This window comes from Mya arenaria, chromosome 2 (assembly GCF_026914265.1).
Source record: "Mya arenaria isolate MELC-2E11 chromosome 2, ASM2691426v1".
In the NCBI taxonomy this organism is placed as follows: Eukaryota; Metazoa; Mollusca; class Bivalvia; order Myida; family Myidae; genus Mya; species Mya arenaria.
In genome coordinates, this window is record NC_069123.1 from 42,573,899 (window position 1) to 42,589,299 (window position 15,401).

General features: G+C 37.6%; 2 protein-coding genes across 2 annotated transcripts in view; both read right to left on the reverse strand.

The window, feature by feature from the left end:
• The window catches only part of LOC128223842 (protocadherin Fat 1-like), a 42,658-nt gene extending 36,374 nt beyond the window's left edge, over nt 1-6,284 (reverse strand). The window contains exons 1-6 of the mRNA XM_052933276.1: nt 6,129-6,284; nt 5,294-5,743; nt 4,462-4,653; nt 3,317-3,448; nt 2,815-3,003; nt 2,075-2,206 (exon numbers count right to left, since the gene is read on the reverse strand). Coding sequence (XP_052789236.1) covers nt 2,075-2,206; nt 2,815-3,003; nt 3,317-3,448; nt 4,462-4,653; nt 5,294-5,383 — 735 coding nt within the window. The 5' untranslated portion in view covers nt 5,384-5,743; nt 6,129-6,284. The remainder of the gene's footprint in view (nt 1-2,074; nt 2,207-2,814; nt 3,004-3,316; nt 3,449-4,461; nt 4,654-5,293; nt 5,744-6,128) is intronic.
• On the reverse strand, nt 5,636-13,442 carry LOC128215010 (protocadherin Fat 3-like). Its single transcript, XM_052921746.1, has 6 exons — nt 13,307-13,442; nt 12,659-12,793; nt 12,020-12,205; nt 9,528-9,665; nt 6,129-6,221; nt 5,636-5,743 (listed from the first exon to the last, which is right to left on the reverse strand). Exons 2-6 carry the CDS (start codon nt 12,788-12,790, stop codon nt 5,636-5,638), a joined length of 657 nt encoding a protein of 218 aa, XP_052777706.1. The 5' UTR covers nt 12,791-12,793; nt 13,307-13,442.
• Nucleotides 13,443-15,401: the final 1,959 nt, after the last annotated feature.

The following is a 15,401-nucleotide window of genomic DNA, read 5'->3' on the forward strand; positions in this document are numbered from 1 at the left end:
AATTGTGACCTCTATTGTGTTCACAAGGTTTTTCTACTAATTGACCTAGTGACCTAATTATTGACCGCGGATGACCCAATATCGAACTTGACCTAGATTTTATAGAGATGACCATTCTGACCAAGTTGCATTGAGATTAGGCTAAAATTGTGACCTCTATTGTGTTCACAAGGTTTTTCTACTAATTGACCTAGTGACCTAGTTTTTGACCCCAGATGACCCAATATCGAACTTGACCTAGATTTTATAGAGATGATCAGTCTGACCAAGTTTCATAAAGATTAGGTCAAAATTGTGACCTCTATTGTGTTCACAAGCAATTGTGAACGGACGGACGACGGACGAAGAGTGATCACAAAAGCTCACCTTGTCACTACGTGACAGGTGAGCTAAAAAATAAAAAGCCTACCTACCCTACCTATTTTTGAAAAGGATGTAACCCTAACCAAACAATTTTTTTTTTTAGGCCCTATTAGCATCTTACACATTTCTTATGCCCTCCCCATTATTATCTTACACATTTCTTATGCCCTCTCAATTATTATCTTACACATTTCTAATTCCCTCCCCATTATCTTACACATTTCCAACACACTCCCCATTAACATGTTACACATTTCCAAGACTCCCCCAATTAGCATCTTACACATTTCAAAGACTCCCTCCATTAACATCTTACACATTTCCAACGCTCCCTCCATTAACATCTTACACATTTCCAACCCTCCCTCCATTAACATCTTACACATTTCCAACACTCCCCCATTAACATCTTACACATTTCCAACACTCCCTCCATTAACATCTTACACATTTCCAATGTTCCCTCCATTAACATCTTACACATTTCCAACACTCCCTCTATTAACATCTTACACATTTCCAACGCTCCCTCCATTAACATCTTACACATTTCCAACGCTCCCTCCATAAACATCTTACACATTTCCAACGCTCCCTCCATTAACATCTTACACATTTCCAACGCTCCCTCCATTAACATCTTACACATTTCCAACGCTCCCTCCATAAACATCTTACACATTTCCAACGCTCCCTCCATTTACATCTTACACATTTCCAAAGCTCCCTCCATTAACATCTTACACATTTCCACGCTCCCTTCATTAACATCTTACACATTTCCATGCTCTTTCCATTAACATCTTACACATTTCCAATGCTCCCTCCATTAACATCTTACACATTTCCAACGCTCCCTCCATTAACATCTTACACATTTCCAACGCTCCCTCCATTAACATCTTACACATTTCCAACGCTTCCTCCATTAACATCTTACACATTTCCACGCTCCCTTCATTAGCATCTTACACATTTCCACACTCCCTCCATTAACAACTTACACATTACCAACACTCCCTCCATTTACATCTTACACATTTCCAAAGCTCCCTCCATTAACATCTTACACATTTCCACGCTCCCTTCATTAACATCTTACACATTTCCATGCTCTCATCATTAACATCTTACACATTGCAATGCTCCCTCCATTAACATCTTACACATTTCCAACGCTCCCTCCATTAACATCTTACACATTACCAACACTCCCTCCATTTACATCTTACACATTTCCAACGCTCCCTCAATTAACATCTTACACATTTCCACGCTCCCTTCATTAACATCTTACACATTTCCATGTTCTCATCATTAACATCTTACACATTTCCAATGCTCCCTCTATTAACATCTTACACATTACCAATGCTCCCTCCATTAACATCTTACACATTTCCAACGCTCCCTCCATTTACATCTTACACATTTCCAACGCTCCCTCCATTAACATCTTACACATTTCCACGCTCCCTTCATTAACATCTTACACATTTCCATGTTCTCATCATTAACATCTTACACATTTCCAATGCTCCCTCTATTAACATCTTACACATTACCAATGCTCCCTCCATTAACATCTTACACATTTCCAACGCTCCCTCCATTTACATCTTACACATTTCCAACGCTCCCTCCATTAACATGTTACACATTTCTATGCTCTCTCCATTAACATCTTACATTTCTTATGCTTTTCACTCACATTGTAGTGGTTAACGTTGGTGCCGATAATACTGGTCCTGAGGAAGACATTCCTTGTGGTTGGGTCCATGTAGAACATGTTTCGGTTGGCCGAGTAGGAGGCAATGTAATAGTTCACAAGATTGTTTGGAGACTGCAATTGGTAAAAAGAATATTTGTTAAAATCATGAAATAATGTTCAATTAACCATTGGAAAACTTACGAGATCCTAATGCAAGTTCAATTAATTAATTCAAGCACTCATTTGCACCTTAAACCTTCGTTTGGGGATGGGGTATACAAAGGCTTGCTTAACATATGCAAAGATAATCATAGAACAGTTTTGACTCAAAATTGGTATGTAAAGTTGTTTACATAGCATATAAATCATATTATTGAAATAAAGCATGAAAATAGATGAAATGAAAAAGTAAATGGAAGTGTTAGGTTTGAACTCGGCCAAAGTTATAAACTTATTTATATTTTGCTCAGCATGTGTGCTCAGTGGATTTAGACAAACTACAAATTTTGTTGTGTTATTTCAAACCCTGTTGCTTGGAAAATTGACGATCTTTGTCGTCAGCAAAGTTTTTAGTCCATTTCCTGGCTGGAGGTCTCAAAAGCTGGGCCTGTCAAAACCATGCCTATTGGATTCATCTAGAGTCTAAATCCCCAATATCCTTTCCCCTCGTGGTGCATTATAGCAACAACTTAAATTCCTAGTATAATTTTTGCATACAGTAATATACCAACAAATCTGACCTGGATGTCATTATCCTGTGCCTGTACTGTGACGACGCTCTGGCCAGTGTTGTGTGTCTCCATAATGGTTACGGTGTACAAGAAGTTGGGAACAAAGAACGGGGCAAACTCGTTACCTCGAACATTCACAGTCAACACAGCGTCCCTGTAGCATGGAATGAAGCCACCGTCCGATGAGCGAACTCTCAGCTATACCGGTAGATTACAAATGTAACAATGTTAGAAAATTCAGAAAAATTTGATAATTTGACAAATTCTTAAGTATGATTGGACAAAATACTTAACGATTGCCAGATGAGGTGTATAAAAATAATCATTTACTCTTTGCTCAATAAATAATTAATCATTCATTTTTCTGTGACAAAGCATCACAGTGGTTGTTCAATTAAGGTAATTCAATTAGTTTTGGTAAATTTAATAGCATAACATAAGACTTTTCCTTGTATCTTCAAAACCTTAAATCCTTCCTGCCCTTTTTAGCTAAACTTTTATGCATAGCTACCTTGTACATGCTAGCTGCGTTACTAATGAGGTTGTTAGCAGAAACATAGATGAAGCCATTCCCATCAATGTTGAACAGCACCTGAGTGTTGTCATCACCAATCAAAGAGTAAGTGATTGTGCTGAATCGACCCTGTAAAAAACATTAAAACTACCGTATTTTCTCGACTATAAGACGGGGAAATTGGGTCCCGATTTTTACCCCCAAAGTAGGGGACCCGTCTTATAAGCGAGTCGATAAAATATTAAAAAAAGATTCAAGTCAAAATCAGTTAAATTTTACATAGGGTATTCGTCTATCCAGTCTATCGTCTGCTGATATAAGTATGGGGCAATTAAGTAAACAACAACACGAAATCTCTTCACCGCGCGTGCTCTGACGTCACACAGTGTACCGTTATATCTGCATTTTTTCTCATGGCGCGTGTCAGTATAATTAGTATGACAGATATATCAAATCAATAAATTGGAATGTTAATATGATGTAGGTACCTAACTGTCAATTTGATTAAGCAAACAAATGACAATGCGAATATGAATCCTTTATGTTCGTCGCCAATCAAGGGACAATATTGCCTAAAGCATTATTGCTAAACAAACACCTATTCATGCCTCGGCTTTTCGCAGTTATGTTATTGAAGCCATTTATTTTGCCGAAGAACTTCATTGGTGTCTTCAATAAAAAAATAAACTAAAACAAACATATGTTGTTATTAATTAATTATTACAATTTCGATAAGTAACGACCTGTCCTGCAAACTTATGTATTCATTTTTAACCTACCTCCAAATAGAGAGCTCACAGTTGCCCGCCATTTTCATTGAGTAAAACAAAAACAGTTACCGCGAAAGTCGATAATTGTCCGTTGAGCTTGAACATTTTTACACATTAGGAAGAATTTTAGCATTTTAGATTTGCTTAAAAATTGACCCCGTCTTATAAGCGAGTCGAAACAAAAAGCACCAGATTTCATAGGCAAAGTTAGGGGGCCGTCTTATAAGCGAATCGCCTTATAGTCGAGAAAATACGGTATATCATCTCCAGGGAAATTACATATATTCCATTTTCAAAAGAAATATAAAGCTCCAAAAACCAGTTGCAATCGACTCAGTAAAACCACAGAAAAATATGGCACAAAAAACTTACCGGAGCGTCGCTATCAGTAGCCGAGACATTGAAGATCCTGCTCAGGGTTGACTGGGTCTGCGAGATATCTATCTGATTTGGAAGGTTATTAAACACGGGGCAGTTGTTGTTTCTGAGAATGGTAATTCTCACTGTTGCCTGCTGTGCGCTGCTTCGCTGGGGAGTACCTAGGTCGTAAGCTCGAACAAACATCTGAAATGTGACATCAAATTTTATATAAAGATGCAGACTCGTTTCAAAATGGTTACAAGATGACATTGATGCACTTGCCTTACAATTTAGCTAAACCAGTCTAAGCCAAAATGGTACACATTTAGAGTTGTTCCACATTCAAGGGTTGTTTTTTACTCTGGTTTATTTTCCATTTGTCATATCAGCCAACAGTATTATCATGCAATAAAAAGCATGCAGACGCTTACATTGATCATTCCAAATTACAGATGCTACTTATTGTTTGGCAATATATGGCACAAAACAGTAACCACATTCAACCCTTTTTCAACTAAAATGATCCATAACTTGCGCATGTATAATTTCAATAAGTCTGGCGCCATTTTCATAAAGTTGATTACTTAATTTTCATTGTCAAATAGAAGAAATGTACATGTGTTTTCGACATCAAAGTAGGATTTTTTCAATATGGTCAATGAAAGCATTTTGATAGTTTTTATTTCATTTGCTTATTAAAGTGATACTAAAATTAAGAGAGTGACTTAATTATGTTAGAAAATGACTTTAGAATTTTATGAAAACCGGCCCTGATATTTTGTGCAGTTTACATCGTTCAAATACAATTATACAATCGAAAAATTCCTTGAGATATTACACTTACTGTGAATTCACTCTGAAGGAAACTGTTGGTCCTCAGGGAATGTCGCACATACACACACCCATCAGTTGCAGAAATCGCAAAATATGTCATTGCATTGCCCGATCCTGATCTGACGGCCTCATAGCCAACTTCATTATGTGGGGACCTTACATCACTATCAATAGCCGTTGTACAGATGATATTCTCGCCCAAATTTTGGTCTTCAAATATCGTAACTTCATAGTTCTGCGGAGCCTGTAGATTACTGGTAACGGAAACGGTAAGAATGGCAGAGTCGTAACGTGACGGAATTCCACCATCGTTAACTTGAAGTCGAACTTGGTAGGCTGAGCAAGTATCAAACTACACACTGCTGGCCAGGAACACATTACCAGTTGTCGAGTTGATGCGGAAATATGAAGCAGCTGCATCGTCACCAATAATGGAGTAGGTAAGTGTGTTGAATGGAGCCTGTGAGTACAATAAACATAGCATTCAAAGTATGTCTGATCACTATTTAAGATCAAACAGCGCTGCTGAGTTGATGCCAACACCATCTGTTGTTCAAGTTAATCAAGTGATAAAAATTGGCAACCAGTATAACTAGATTTATGGGCCTTGATATACATGAGTGCATCATGCCTCTGGAATAAGTGGACCAAGTTTCATCTGAATATCTTGAGGTTTTGAGATATTGCCAAATTTTTACACAACGTTGACACTGCTACCAACAATGAAAATGACACAAATCCAAGACGTCAAAATGCAAGTTTCTTACTTTAAGGCAAATTGGTCTTTTAAATAAATTACCATCTCAGAGAAGTTCATTTTGTAAGAATTCAGTTTTTTTACTGACCAGAGTGTCATACACAAGTGTTCCAACGGCCTCTGTCTCAACCAGGGTACGGGCGTATGGGTCGTTGAGGAAGAATGGTGAATTGTCATTACCCTGTACGAACACTGTGATGTTCACCTCTGGGCCAGTGCGTTGGGGGGTTCCAAGGTCGTAAACCCTCAATCAAACGTTTGGTATTTGAATGTCAAAGTCGTATTCGAATATTCAATGATTTTATGTTGAATAAATAAAATAAACTTTTCGCCTACAACTGTGCTGTTGTGTATAATGTTTGTCTGTCTTGTTTATGAGAATTCACTATACATATGACATATGTCATTAAGAGACATATTGTTGGGAACTATTTTTAAAAAGTACCCATAAATTGCTGGCTATTAGACAAGTGACATCAAGCAAGTTTCAATTATTTTTGGTAAATTTTAATGACAATGCCTATTAAAGACTAAATTAAGTAATTGACCTTAATTACACCAAATTGATGTCTTGGCATAAACTGTTTCCATGTTTCGATATGATCTTCAAGGTTTGAAATGTAACTGAATAGTATAGCGTTTTAGGATATATTTCCTGTTTCCTGCATTAAAATGCAAGGAGACAGAAACAAGAGGGCCATGATGGCCCTAAATCGCTCACCTGAGTAAAAGAGTTTAACCTTTGTTATTAATATAGCTTGTTTCTCAAAGAATATTGAACAAGAGCTGTCAAAGTATGTGACAAATGCCCCCCAATGTGACATTGATCTATGAACAAGTACATAAAAAGTTGATCTTGCCTTTATGTGTCAAATACATATTGCAAGTTATATTAAATTGCCTCTGAGCATAGAAAAAAAAACAATCATACTAAATGACAGCCAACACTCTTTATGTCCTCATATTCAGCATTCCATTGTGAATAAACACTTAGTGTATCTTTCACCTTAGAGGTAGGGACATGGGTCTTGCACACGACACGTTGTCTTGGTATGTTGAAAACATATGGCAAGTCATTTTAAAATCTGTCCATATAAGAGTAAGTCACAGCGCGGACACGACAGCCTATATTTTCCTTCAGGTTGCCATGGCAACCAGAGTTCTGCATGGAATTAATTTTTTTGAACAATTTAGAAAAAGCACAAACCAAGGATCATTCCTATGAAGTTTCATCAAAATTGTCCAAGCGGTTTAGGAGAAGAAGATGATTGTAACCAATTGTTGACACTTTTCCTTTAGGTTGCCATGTCAACCAGAGTTCTACATGGAATTAATTTCTTTGAACAATTTTGAAAAAGCACCAACCAAGGATCATTCCTATGAAGTTTCATCAAAATTGTCAAAGCGGTTTAGGAGAAAAAGATGATTATAACCAATTGTTGACATTTTCCTTTAGGTTGCAATGGCAACCGGGCCAAACAAAATTATGTGAACAAATTTAAGAGAGGTCCATGCAAGGACACTTCAAACCAAATTTGCTGAAGATCTATCAAGGGATTCATGCGAAGAAAATGTTAAGTTTTTTTTACTAATTTTAGCTCTGGTGGCCCTTAAAAGGGGCCAAACAAAATTATTTGAAAAGACCTGACAGAGGCCCATGCTAGGATGCTTCAGACTTGAAGATCCATCAAGCAGTTAATAAGATCAAGTTGTTTAAAGGTTTTTCTATTTTTTGCTCTGGTGACCCCTAAAAGGGGCCAAACAAAACCATTTGAACAAAGTTGAGAGAGGACCATGTAAGGATGCTACATATCAAGTATAAAGTCATTCTGACCTTTACTTTCAGAGGAAAAGATGTTTAAGTGACAAGACAATGTAAAACAAATGACCCCTGAGCAAGGCCAATTTGACCCCGGGACAATAATTTGAATACCTTTGGTGTAGGTCCACTAGGTAACACTATATACCAAATATGAAAGCTCTAGGTCTTATATTTTGGAGAAGAGGATTTTTAAAGTTTTATTATATAAGACTATATAAAAATATTGAAAACCGAAGCCTATGAACACGGGGCGTGGCCAATTTTGACCCCAGGGCTAAAGTTTGAACAATCTTAATAGTGGTCAGATAAACAATGCTTCATACCAAATATCTAAGGCCTTCGCATTTTGGTTTTGGAGAAGAAGATTTTATAAGTTTTCATCATATACATATATAAGGAAACCCATGACCGCCCGGGTGGGGCCATTTTTTGACCCCAGGGCCAAAGATTGAACAATATTGGTACAAGTCAAAACTAGATGATATATCATGCCAAATATCTAAGCTCTTGTCACTACTTGATTTTACGTGTGTATCTATATATGTATATTTGTTATAATTGTTGTATGTGGCCCATATTGAAAATTGGTATGTGTACTAAATATGTTATCCAGTTTAAATTAAGACGTTACTTGTCTTTGTGAGTTCGGAGAAGATTTTTTAAGTTTTCACTATAACACATATAGAGAAAACCCATCAGCCCCGGGGTGTGGCCAATTTTGACCCCAGGGCCATAATTTGAACGAACTTTGTAGAGGTTCACTAGACGATGAATCATGCCAAATATCTAAGCTCTAAGCCACGTAAGTTCAGAGGAGATGATTTTTGAAGTTTTCACTATAAACATATAGAGAAAACCCATGACCCCCGAAGGGGGTGGGGCCAATTTTGACCCCAAGGCCATAATTTGAACAATCTTTGTAGAGGTCCACTAGACGATGAATCATGCCAAATATCTAAGCTCTAGTCCAAGTAAGTTCAGAGGAGAAGATTTTTGAAGTTTTAACTATAAACATATAGAGAATACCCTAACCCCCCTGGGCGGGGCCAATTTTGACCCCAAGGCCATAATTTGATCAATCTTTGTAGAGGTCCACTAGACGATGAATCAAGCCAAATACCTAAGCTCTAGGCCAAGTAAGTTCAGAGGAGAAGATTTTTTAAGTTTTCACTATAAACATATAGAGAAAACCCATGACCCCCCGGGGCGGGGCCAATTTTGACCCAAGGGCCATAATTTGAACAATCTTGGTAAAGGACCATTTGGTGATCCTACCTACCATATATCAACGGCCTAAGCCTTGTGGTTTGGGAGAAGAAGATTTTTAAAGTTTTTCCTTTCCATTGCCATGGCAACCAGAGTTCTGCATGGAATTCAATTCTTTGAACAATTTTCAAAGGGGACCACCCAAGGAACATTCCTGTGAAGTTTGGATGAAATTGGCTAAGCTGTTTATGAGGAGATGTCGTTTAAAGTAAAAGTTTACGGACGGACGGACGACGGACGGACGCCGGACAAATTGTGATCACAAAAGCTCACCTTGTCACTATGTGACAGGTGAGCTAAAAAAAGAGGGGCTTTAAATATGATCTAAAAAGCAAAGGCAATCATTTTAATCCTATTCTGAATAACCACTTAATATCTTTCTTAATAATCAGGACTTACAAAGAAGACATTGGCAGTGCAAGGGTCGTAGAGAAGAGATCGGCACAGCGCAAGGTTGCCAGTCACCTTGTTGATAAGGAAACACTCGAGATCTTCTGGATCGCGCATCAGCCTGTAGCGCACTGTGTTGTGGGGTGCCTGCAAGAGGAGACAATCCGTACAAAAATTGACCTAAATTGTACATGTTGAAGACATTCTGTTGCTTTTAACTAAGTGATTATCAAACAAATTTGTTGTTTCAAACAAATGAGATTACTAGTATCTGAGGCTTTTATTTATTTGACAGTTCAGTATCTTACCTTCAAAGTTTATAAACGCTGCACTTTCACATATTGATTGTTTCAAAAACAACTTTATTTTTTGTCTTGGAATGAGCCAAATTTTGTGTATATATCTGGAAACCGCGCAGTGATATAAACCAGTGATCACAGTTTTCATTTTTCTTTTGAAAATTGATGTTTTCTGGATAAAAACTGATAGGAATGCAGCTTTAAACAGTCATTTTGTATTTCTACTATATCAAAGAAAATTTCTTCTCAAACCATACATACAAAACAAGAGGCACATCAGTGCCTGTGCTCCACTGGCCAAAAGGTTCAAGCAAAGACCACCTAACGAACATTTTCGTCAAGTTTCATAGAAATACAATCATCAATTTTTGAGGAGAAGTTATTTAATTTTTTTTTTTACTTTAATAGCTCTGGCTGCCATGTTGTGCAGTGGAAATGATTTGGGCAATTTGAGTAAAGGAGCACCAAACAAACATTTCTGTCAAGTTTTATCGAAAAAAGGTCATCGGTTTCGACGACAAGTCGTATAAAGTTTTTTTTATTTTTTAGCTCTGGCAGCCATGGTGTGCAGTGGACTGGAACCATTTAACAAATTTTGGTTAATGACCACCCAAGGAACATTTCTGTCAAGTTTCATCAAAATCTGATCATCGGTTAACATTTAATCTGAATAGATTATGAAGCAAATATCTAACCTGAACAAGAACTGATGAGATAGAATCGACTTGGTGTTTCACTTACACTTTTCGGCCATTTAAGTTACTAAAAATAGCTGTTTCATAAACTTTCAGAATGTCACTTAAACGAAAATTAATGTTCAGTCTATATATACTTTCCTATGTATAAATGTAAGGTTTTTAAATTGATCTTTTTGTGAGAACTTTATGCTTATATGTTTACTCATAAATTATTATTGTTTAAAAATTATTTAAAGATGCTATACGTGAAAAATTAAGACATTATTTTTTTTTCTATTAAAGGGAGGTAATTCAGTAGTAAATGTAATCAAAGCTATTAAAGCATGGCATTTCTTTTCTAACCATGTTGATATTATTACAGTCTATTCAAGCAAGATGCCTTTTGTTTTTACATAGTACCCATAGGTTCTGAAAAACAAGGAGCACTATTCCCAACAGAAGGATGTCACTCCCTATCACTGCATGAGCATCATAATAAAGAAATGTTTACTCAAACTGCAAGCTGCTCAATTGAAATAGGTATTTACCTCAAGCATACAGTTTTATAATGTGGCAAAACAGTCGGACTACTAGATTGTCATTCGGACTAGTAAAATATGCCATTATGCTAGTCCAACTGGCTAGTAGGTTAAAATGTTTTTCGTGAAGACTGCGGACGAGAAGTCCTTAAAGGTTTTTCTATTTTTAACTCTCGCAGCCATGTTGTGCAGCGGACCGGAACCATTTGGGCAATTTTGGTTAAAGGGCATCCCGATGAACATTTATGTAAAGTTTCATCAAAATCTGATAATCGGTTTCTGAGAAGATGTAGTTTAACGTTTTTTTCTATTCTTAGCTCTGGTGCCCATGTTGTGCAGCAGACCAGAACTGTTTGGGCTATTTTGGTTAAGGACTACCCAAGTAACATTTCTGTCAAGTTTCATTGCAATACGATCATCGGTTTCTGAGGAGAAGTCGTTTAAAGGTTTTACCTCTGGGGGCCATCTTGTGCAGTGGACCGAAACCATTGAAGCAAATTTGATAAAGGACCATCCAAGGATCATTTCTGTTAAGTTTCATCAAAATCTGATCATCGGTTTCTGAGAAGATGTTCTTTAAAGGTTTTTCTATTTTTTTGCCCTGGCAGCCATGTTGTGCAGCGGACCGGAACCATTTGAGCAATTTTGGTAAAGGACCACCCAAGGAACAATTCTGTCAAGTTTCATCAAAATCTGCCTATCCGTTTCAGAGCAGATGTCGTTTAAAGATTTTGCTATTTTTAGCTGTGGCGGCCATATTGTGCAATGGACCGGAACCATTTGAGCAATTTTGGTAAAGGACCACCAAAGGAACATTCCTGTGAAGTTTTGTCAAAATCCGCTTATCAGTTTCAGAGGAGATGTCGTTTAAAGTAAAAGTTTACGCACGCACGCACTCACGACGGACAATCTGTGACGACATAAGCTCCATGGCCTTCGGCCAGTGGAGCTAATAATAAACTGATTATCTTAAAAGGATCACATACCGCAAGGTCATTGTCGCGTCCGTATACAGTAAGGATGGTATTGCCAAGCGGGAAAGATTCCTGAACGGTGGCCTGGTGGGAGTTGTTGAGGAAGAATGGAGGCTGGAATTTCTGCTGCACGCTGACACTGCACACCTTGTATCCATAGCGGGCTGGGTCACCGAGGTCACGAGCTTGCACTCGGATCTAGAGAGAGATAGCATACACTCAGAGTTATAAATACAAACACGTTTTCACATCACAAGACTGTCGTTCATATATATGTGAAAAAAAAATCCAATTTATGGCTGAACACGTTAACTATCTTACAAGCAGTGTTCTGTTTTGAACTGGTTTCATGCACATATACATTGAAAATTAAATGACATTATGCATTTTTGTACAAAACTTTACAAAAATTTCAACCACAAACATACAATAAAAGACTCAAATGTTTTAGATGTACAGACAAAACCCCTTGGCTCAATATCGCTTGGCTCGATTTCCCTATAGGCTTAAACTTGATGGAAGAAGACTGGATGAAGGATGGATCTATTTTTACTCTATGTAAGCATTCCTGCTTGGCTCGATATTTGCAAGGCTAGAAGTGTTTTGGCCGATCCCTGGAATATCGAGCCAACGGGTTTCTAGTGTCATTACCGTGTAGGATTCTGCACCACTTGTGGAAAGGTCTCCCACCACGTTGATGTTTCCGTTAACTTCATCGATGTTGAACAGATTCACTGCGACATCGTCACCAATAATGCTGTACCGGACATGACCAAACGGCATCAACTGATGAAAAATATATAAGTCAAATAAGTTCAAAAAAAAAAAAGATTGAAAATCGAGATTACAACCTAACCTTCACTCTATTAACTCCAATAATATATACTCCAAGGGATGGTGTTTTAATTAGTTTTATGGAATTTATACCGTTTAAGGTAATAGATGTACCAAGAAGACTGTCCTTCATTACATAACAAGTGATAATGTTAAATTATGATGCCAAGAGACTCTACATATTATTTGTTATTTGCTTTCTGATTGCTTTAATGTAATGAAATGACCTAAAAAAGCACTAATACATTTTTGCAATTTGTAGTTCGATCTTTATTGCAACATAAATGGAGCGTGAAATTAACCTAGTTTGCAATCTTTTAAGGCCCAGAAAATATATTGTTTTAACTTAAATTGATAAATAATCAAATGCGTTGTAAAAAGAGGCATTTAAGAACAGGAAAGAAAATGTGGGAAAATGTTTGGAAAAAGTAAGAAGCTTGAAATCTGTATATCGATGCAACTCACCGAGCCATCCTGGTCAGTGGCCGTCACTTGAGTGAGGAAGAACTGCTGGTTGTTAAAAGTGGTCAGCTGGACATCGCACAAGGCCGCGGTGAACACAGGCGCGAAATTGTTTCGGATGATGTTCACAGTCACAAAGGCATTCCTCACTGCTGTCCTTGGGTTACCAGGGTCACTGTCACGCACAGACACCTCGAGCTGGAATGGCCAATCAAGTTGCTTTAAAAACAAGAAACACTTTATTTTGTTTGAGCTTCAAAATTGTTGTGATTTCTGGTATAACCTTCACTTACACTTAAATTAGTATTATCAGGGTAAACCCATAAAGGGTTTTAGCAGAAGGGTTATCGTAGGGTGCTGCACCCTGTCCTTTTTAAGTAGCACCAAGGATACCAGCATGGGTAACCTTCTGCCTTCATAGAATTAAATGCTCAAAACTGTCAAATATTTCATTTGTATTGTTAAAAACTTATAAGATCATAAATACATGAACACTTCACACATATTGCACTCTGTCCCTTTTCTGCAGCACCCTGACCTTTTTAAATCCTGGCTAAAACCCTACCATACAAAAAATTTGAAATACATCGAGACAGTACTTTACCACCAGCTGGTTCTCTGTGATGAGTGTGAGAGAACGACGTATGAATATCTCCCAAGAGTTAGAGTTACACCGACGTATTCCCGCGCTAGGTTGTTATTGTTGAACCTATCAACTGGGCTGAACACCAGCACATTGTAAGGAGACTGAAATAGTAATAATGATTATAAGTATCTTTCACGGCCTAGAGTGTAAGATATAATCATCCAAACCCAAACATTGAGTGTATTGAGAAAATGAGGTATAAATTTGTATTAATTGTGGTACTGCTTATTTGGGAGTAAGAGAACATCTCTAAAAATATGGAGACAGTAGAAACTTTTAGTTACCTGCACATCTGTATCAAGAGCCTGCAGAGAAAGGATGGTTGTTCCGAGGTCCTGAATCTCATTTACAGTCACTGTGTAGTTCTGCGTTTGCCAGATCGGGGTATTGAGGTTACCTTCAACCATTAAATATACCGTTGTGGTGGAAGATAACCGAGGAGTTCCTCCATCCTGGGCCAACACTCGCACCTGGTTTGTACACAAAATACAGTAGAGACTAGACCTGAACGAAATATGTTCATACACATGTTCAAATACAGTAGAAAACGCCAATGTTTTGTACATAAATGGTAGCGATGGCACCTGGTTTGTATAAGAAAATAAAAATATTTAATACCACACAGAAATCACATGGTTTGTATACAAAGTATTTACTAAATACGGTATAGAACACGCCTTGTTTCTGTACAAAATATATACTTAGTTTGGTAGAGAACTAACATGGTTAGTATACAAAATATACTTAACCCTTAACCCGCTCAACGCGACAAAAGTCGTTTACCGATATCGATCTCGTAGCGCTGATCACGACAATTGTTGTTTGACAGCGTGCTCGATAGTGACCCTGTTTACATATGAAGTAACCTAATTTAGCGATGTAATATCGGTAAAATACTTGGTCAAAATGTTGTTGCGGCCCTGGTAATTGCATATGTAAAACTGTCAAATTGTTAAATTTACGTCTTGTTTTATTTACGCGTTCCGGAAGTTCGGGCTAAAAATAGGTCAAAAAGTTTTCTAAAATGGCGGATAGCGACTCGAGTGATTCTGAGATATACGATTTTCAACCGGATTTCTTGGATTCTAGCGACAATAGTGATGAGGAATTTGAGGGATTTGATCCAGTAGACATTAGAAGAAATAGAGGTGTTATAGTTGAGTTACCATTGCTGGATTTTGCGCCTGAAATCGACGATCAGTTTGATGTTGACCTTGACCATGGGTGGAGCCAAATGGATGACGTCGCATTCAGAGCACCTTTCACTGGGGAATCCCGACTCAATGTAGCTTTGGACTCACGTGATCCTATAGACTTTTTTAAGCTATTTGTTGACAATGAACTTATCGAAAAGTTGACGACAGAGACCAACGTCTATGCGGCTAACAAGATAAGGATTCTGGAAGCAGGAAACGCACTGAAACCAAACAGTCGTTTGAGAAAATGGTCGCC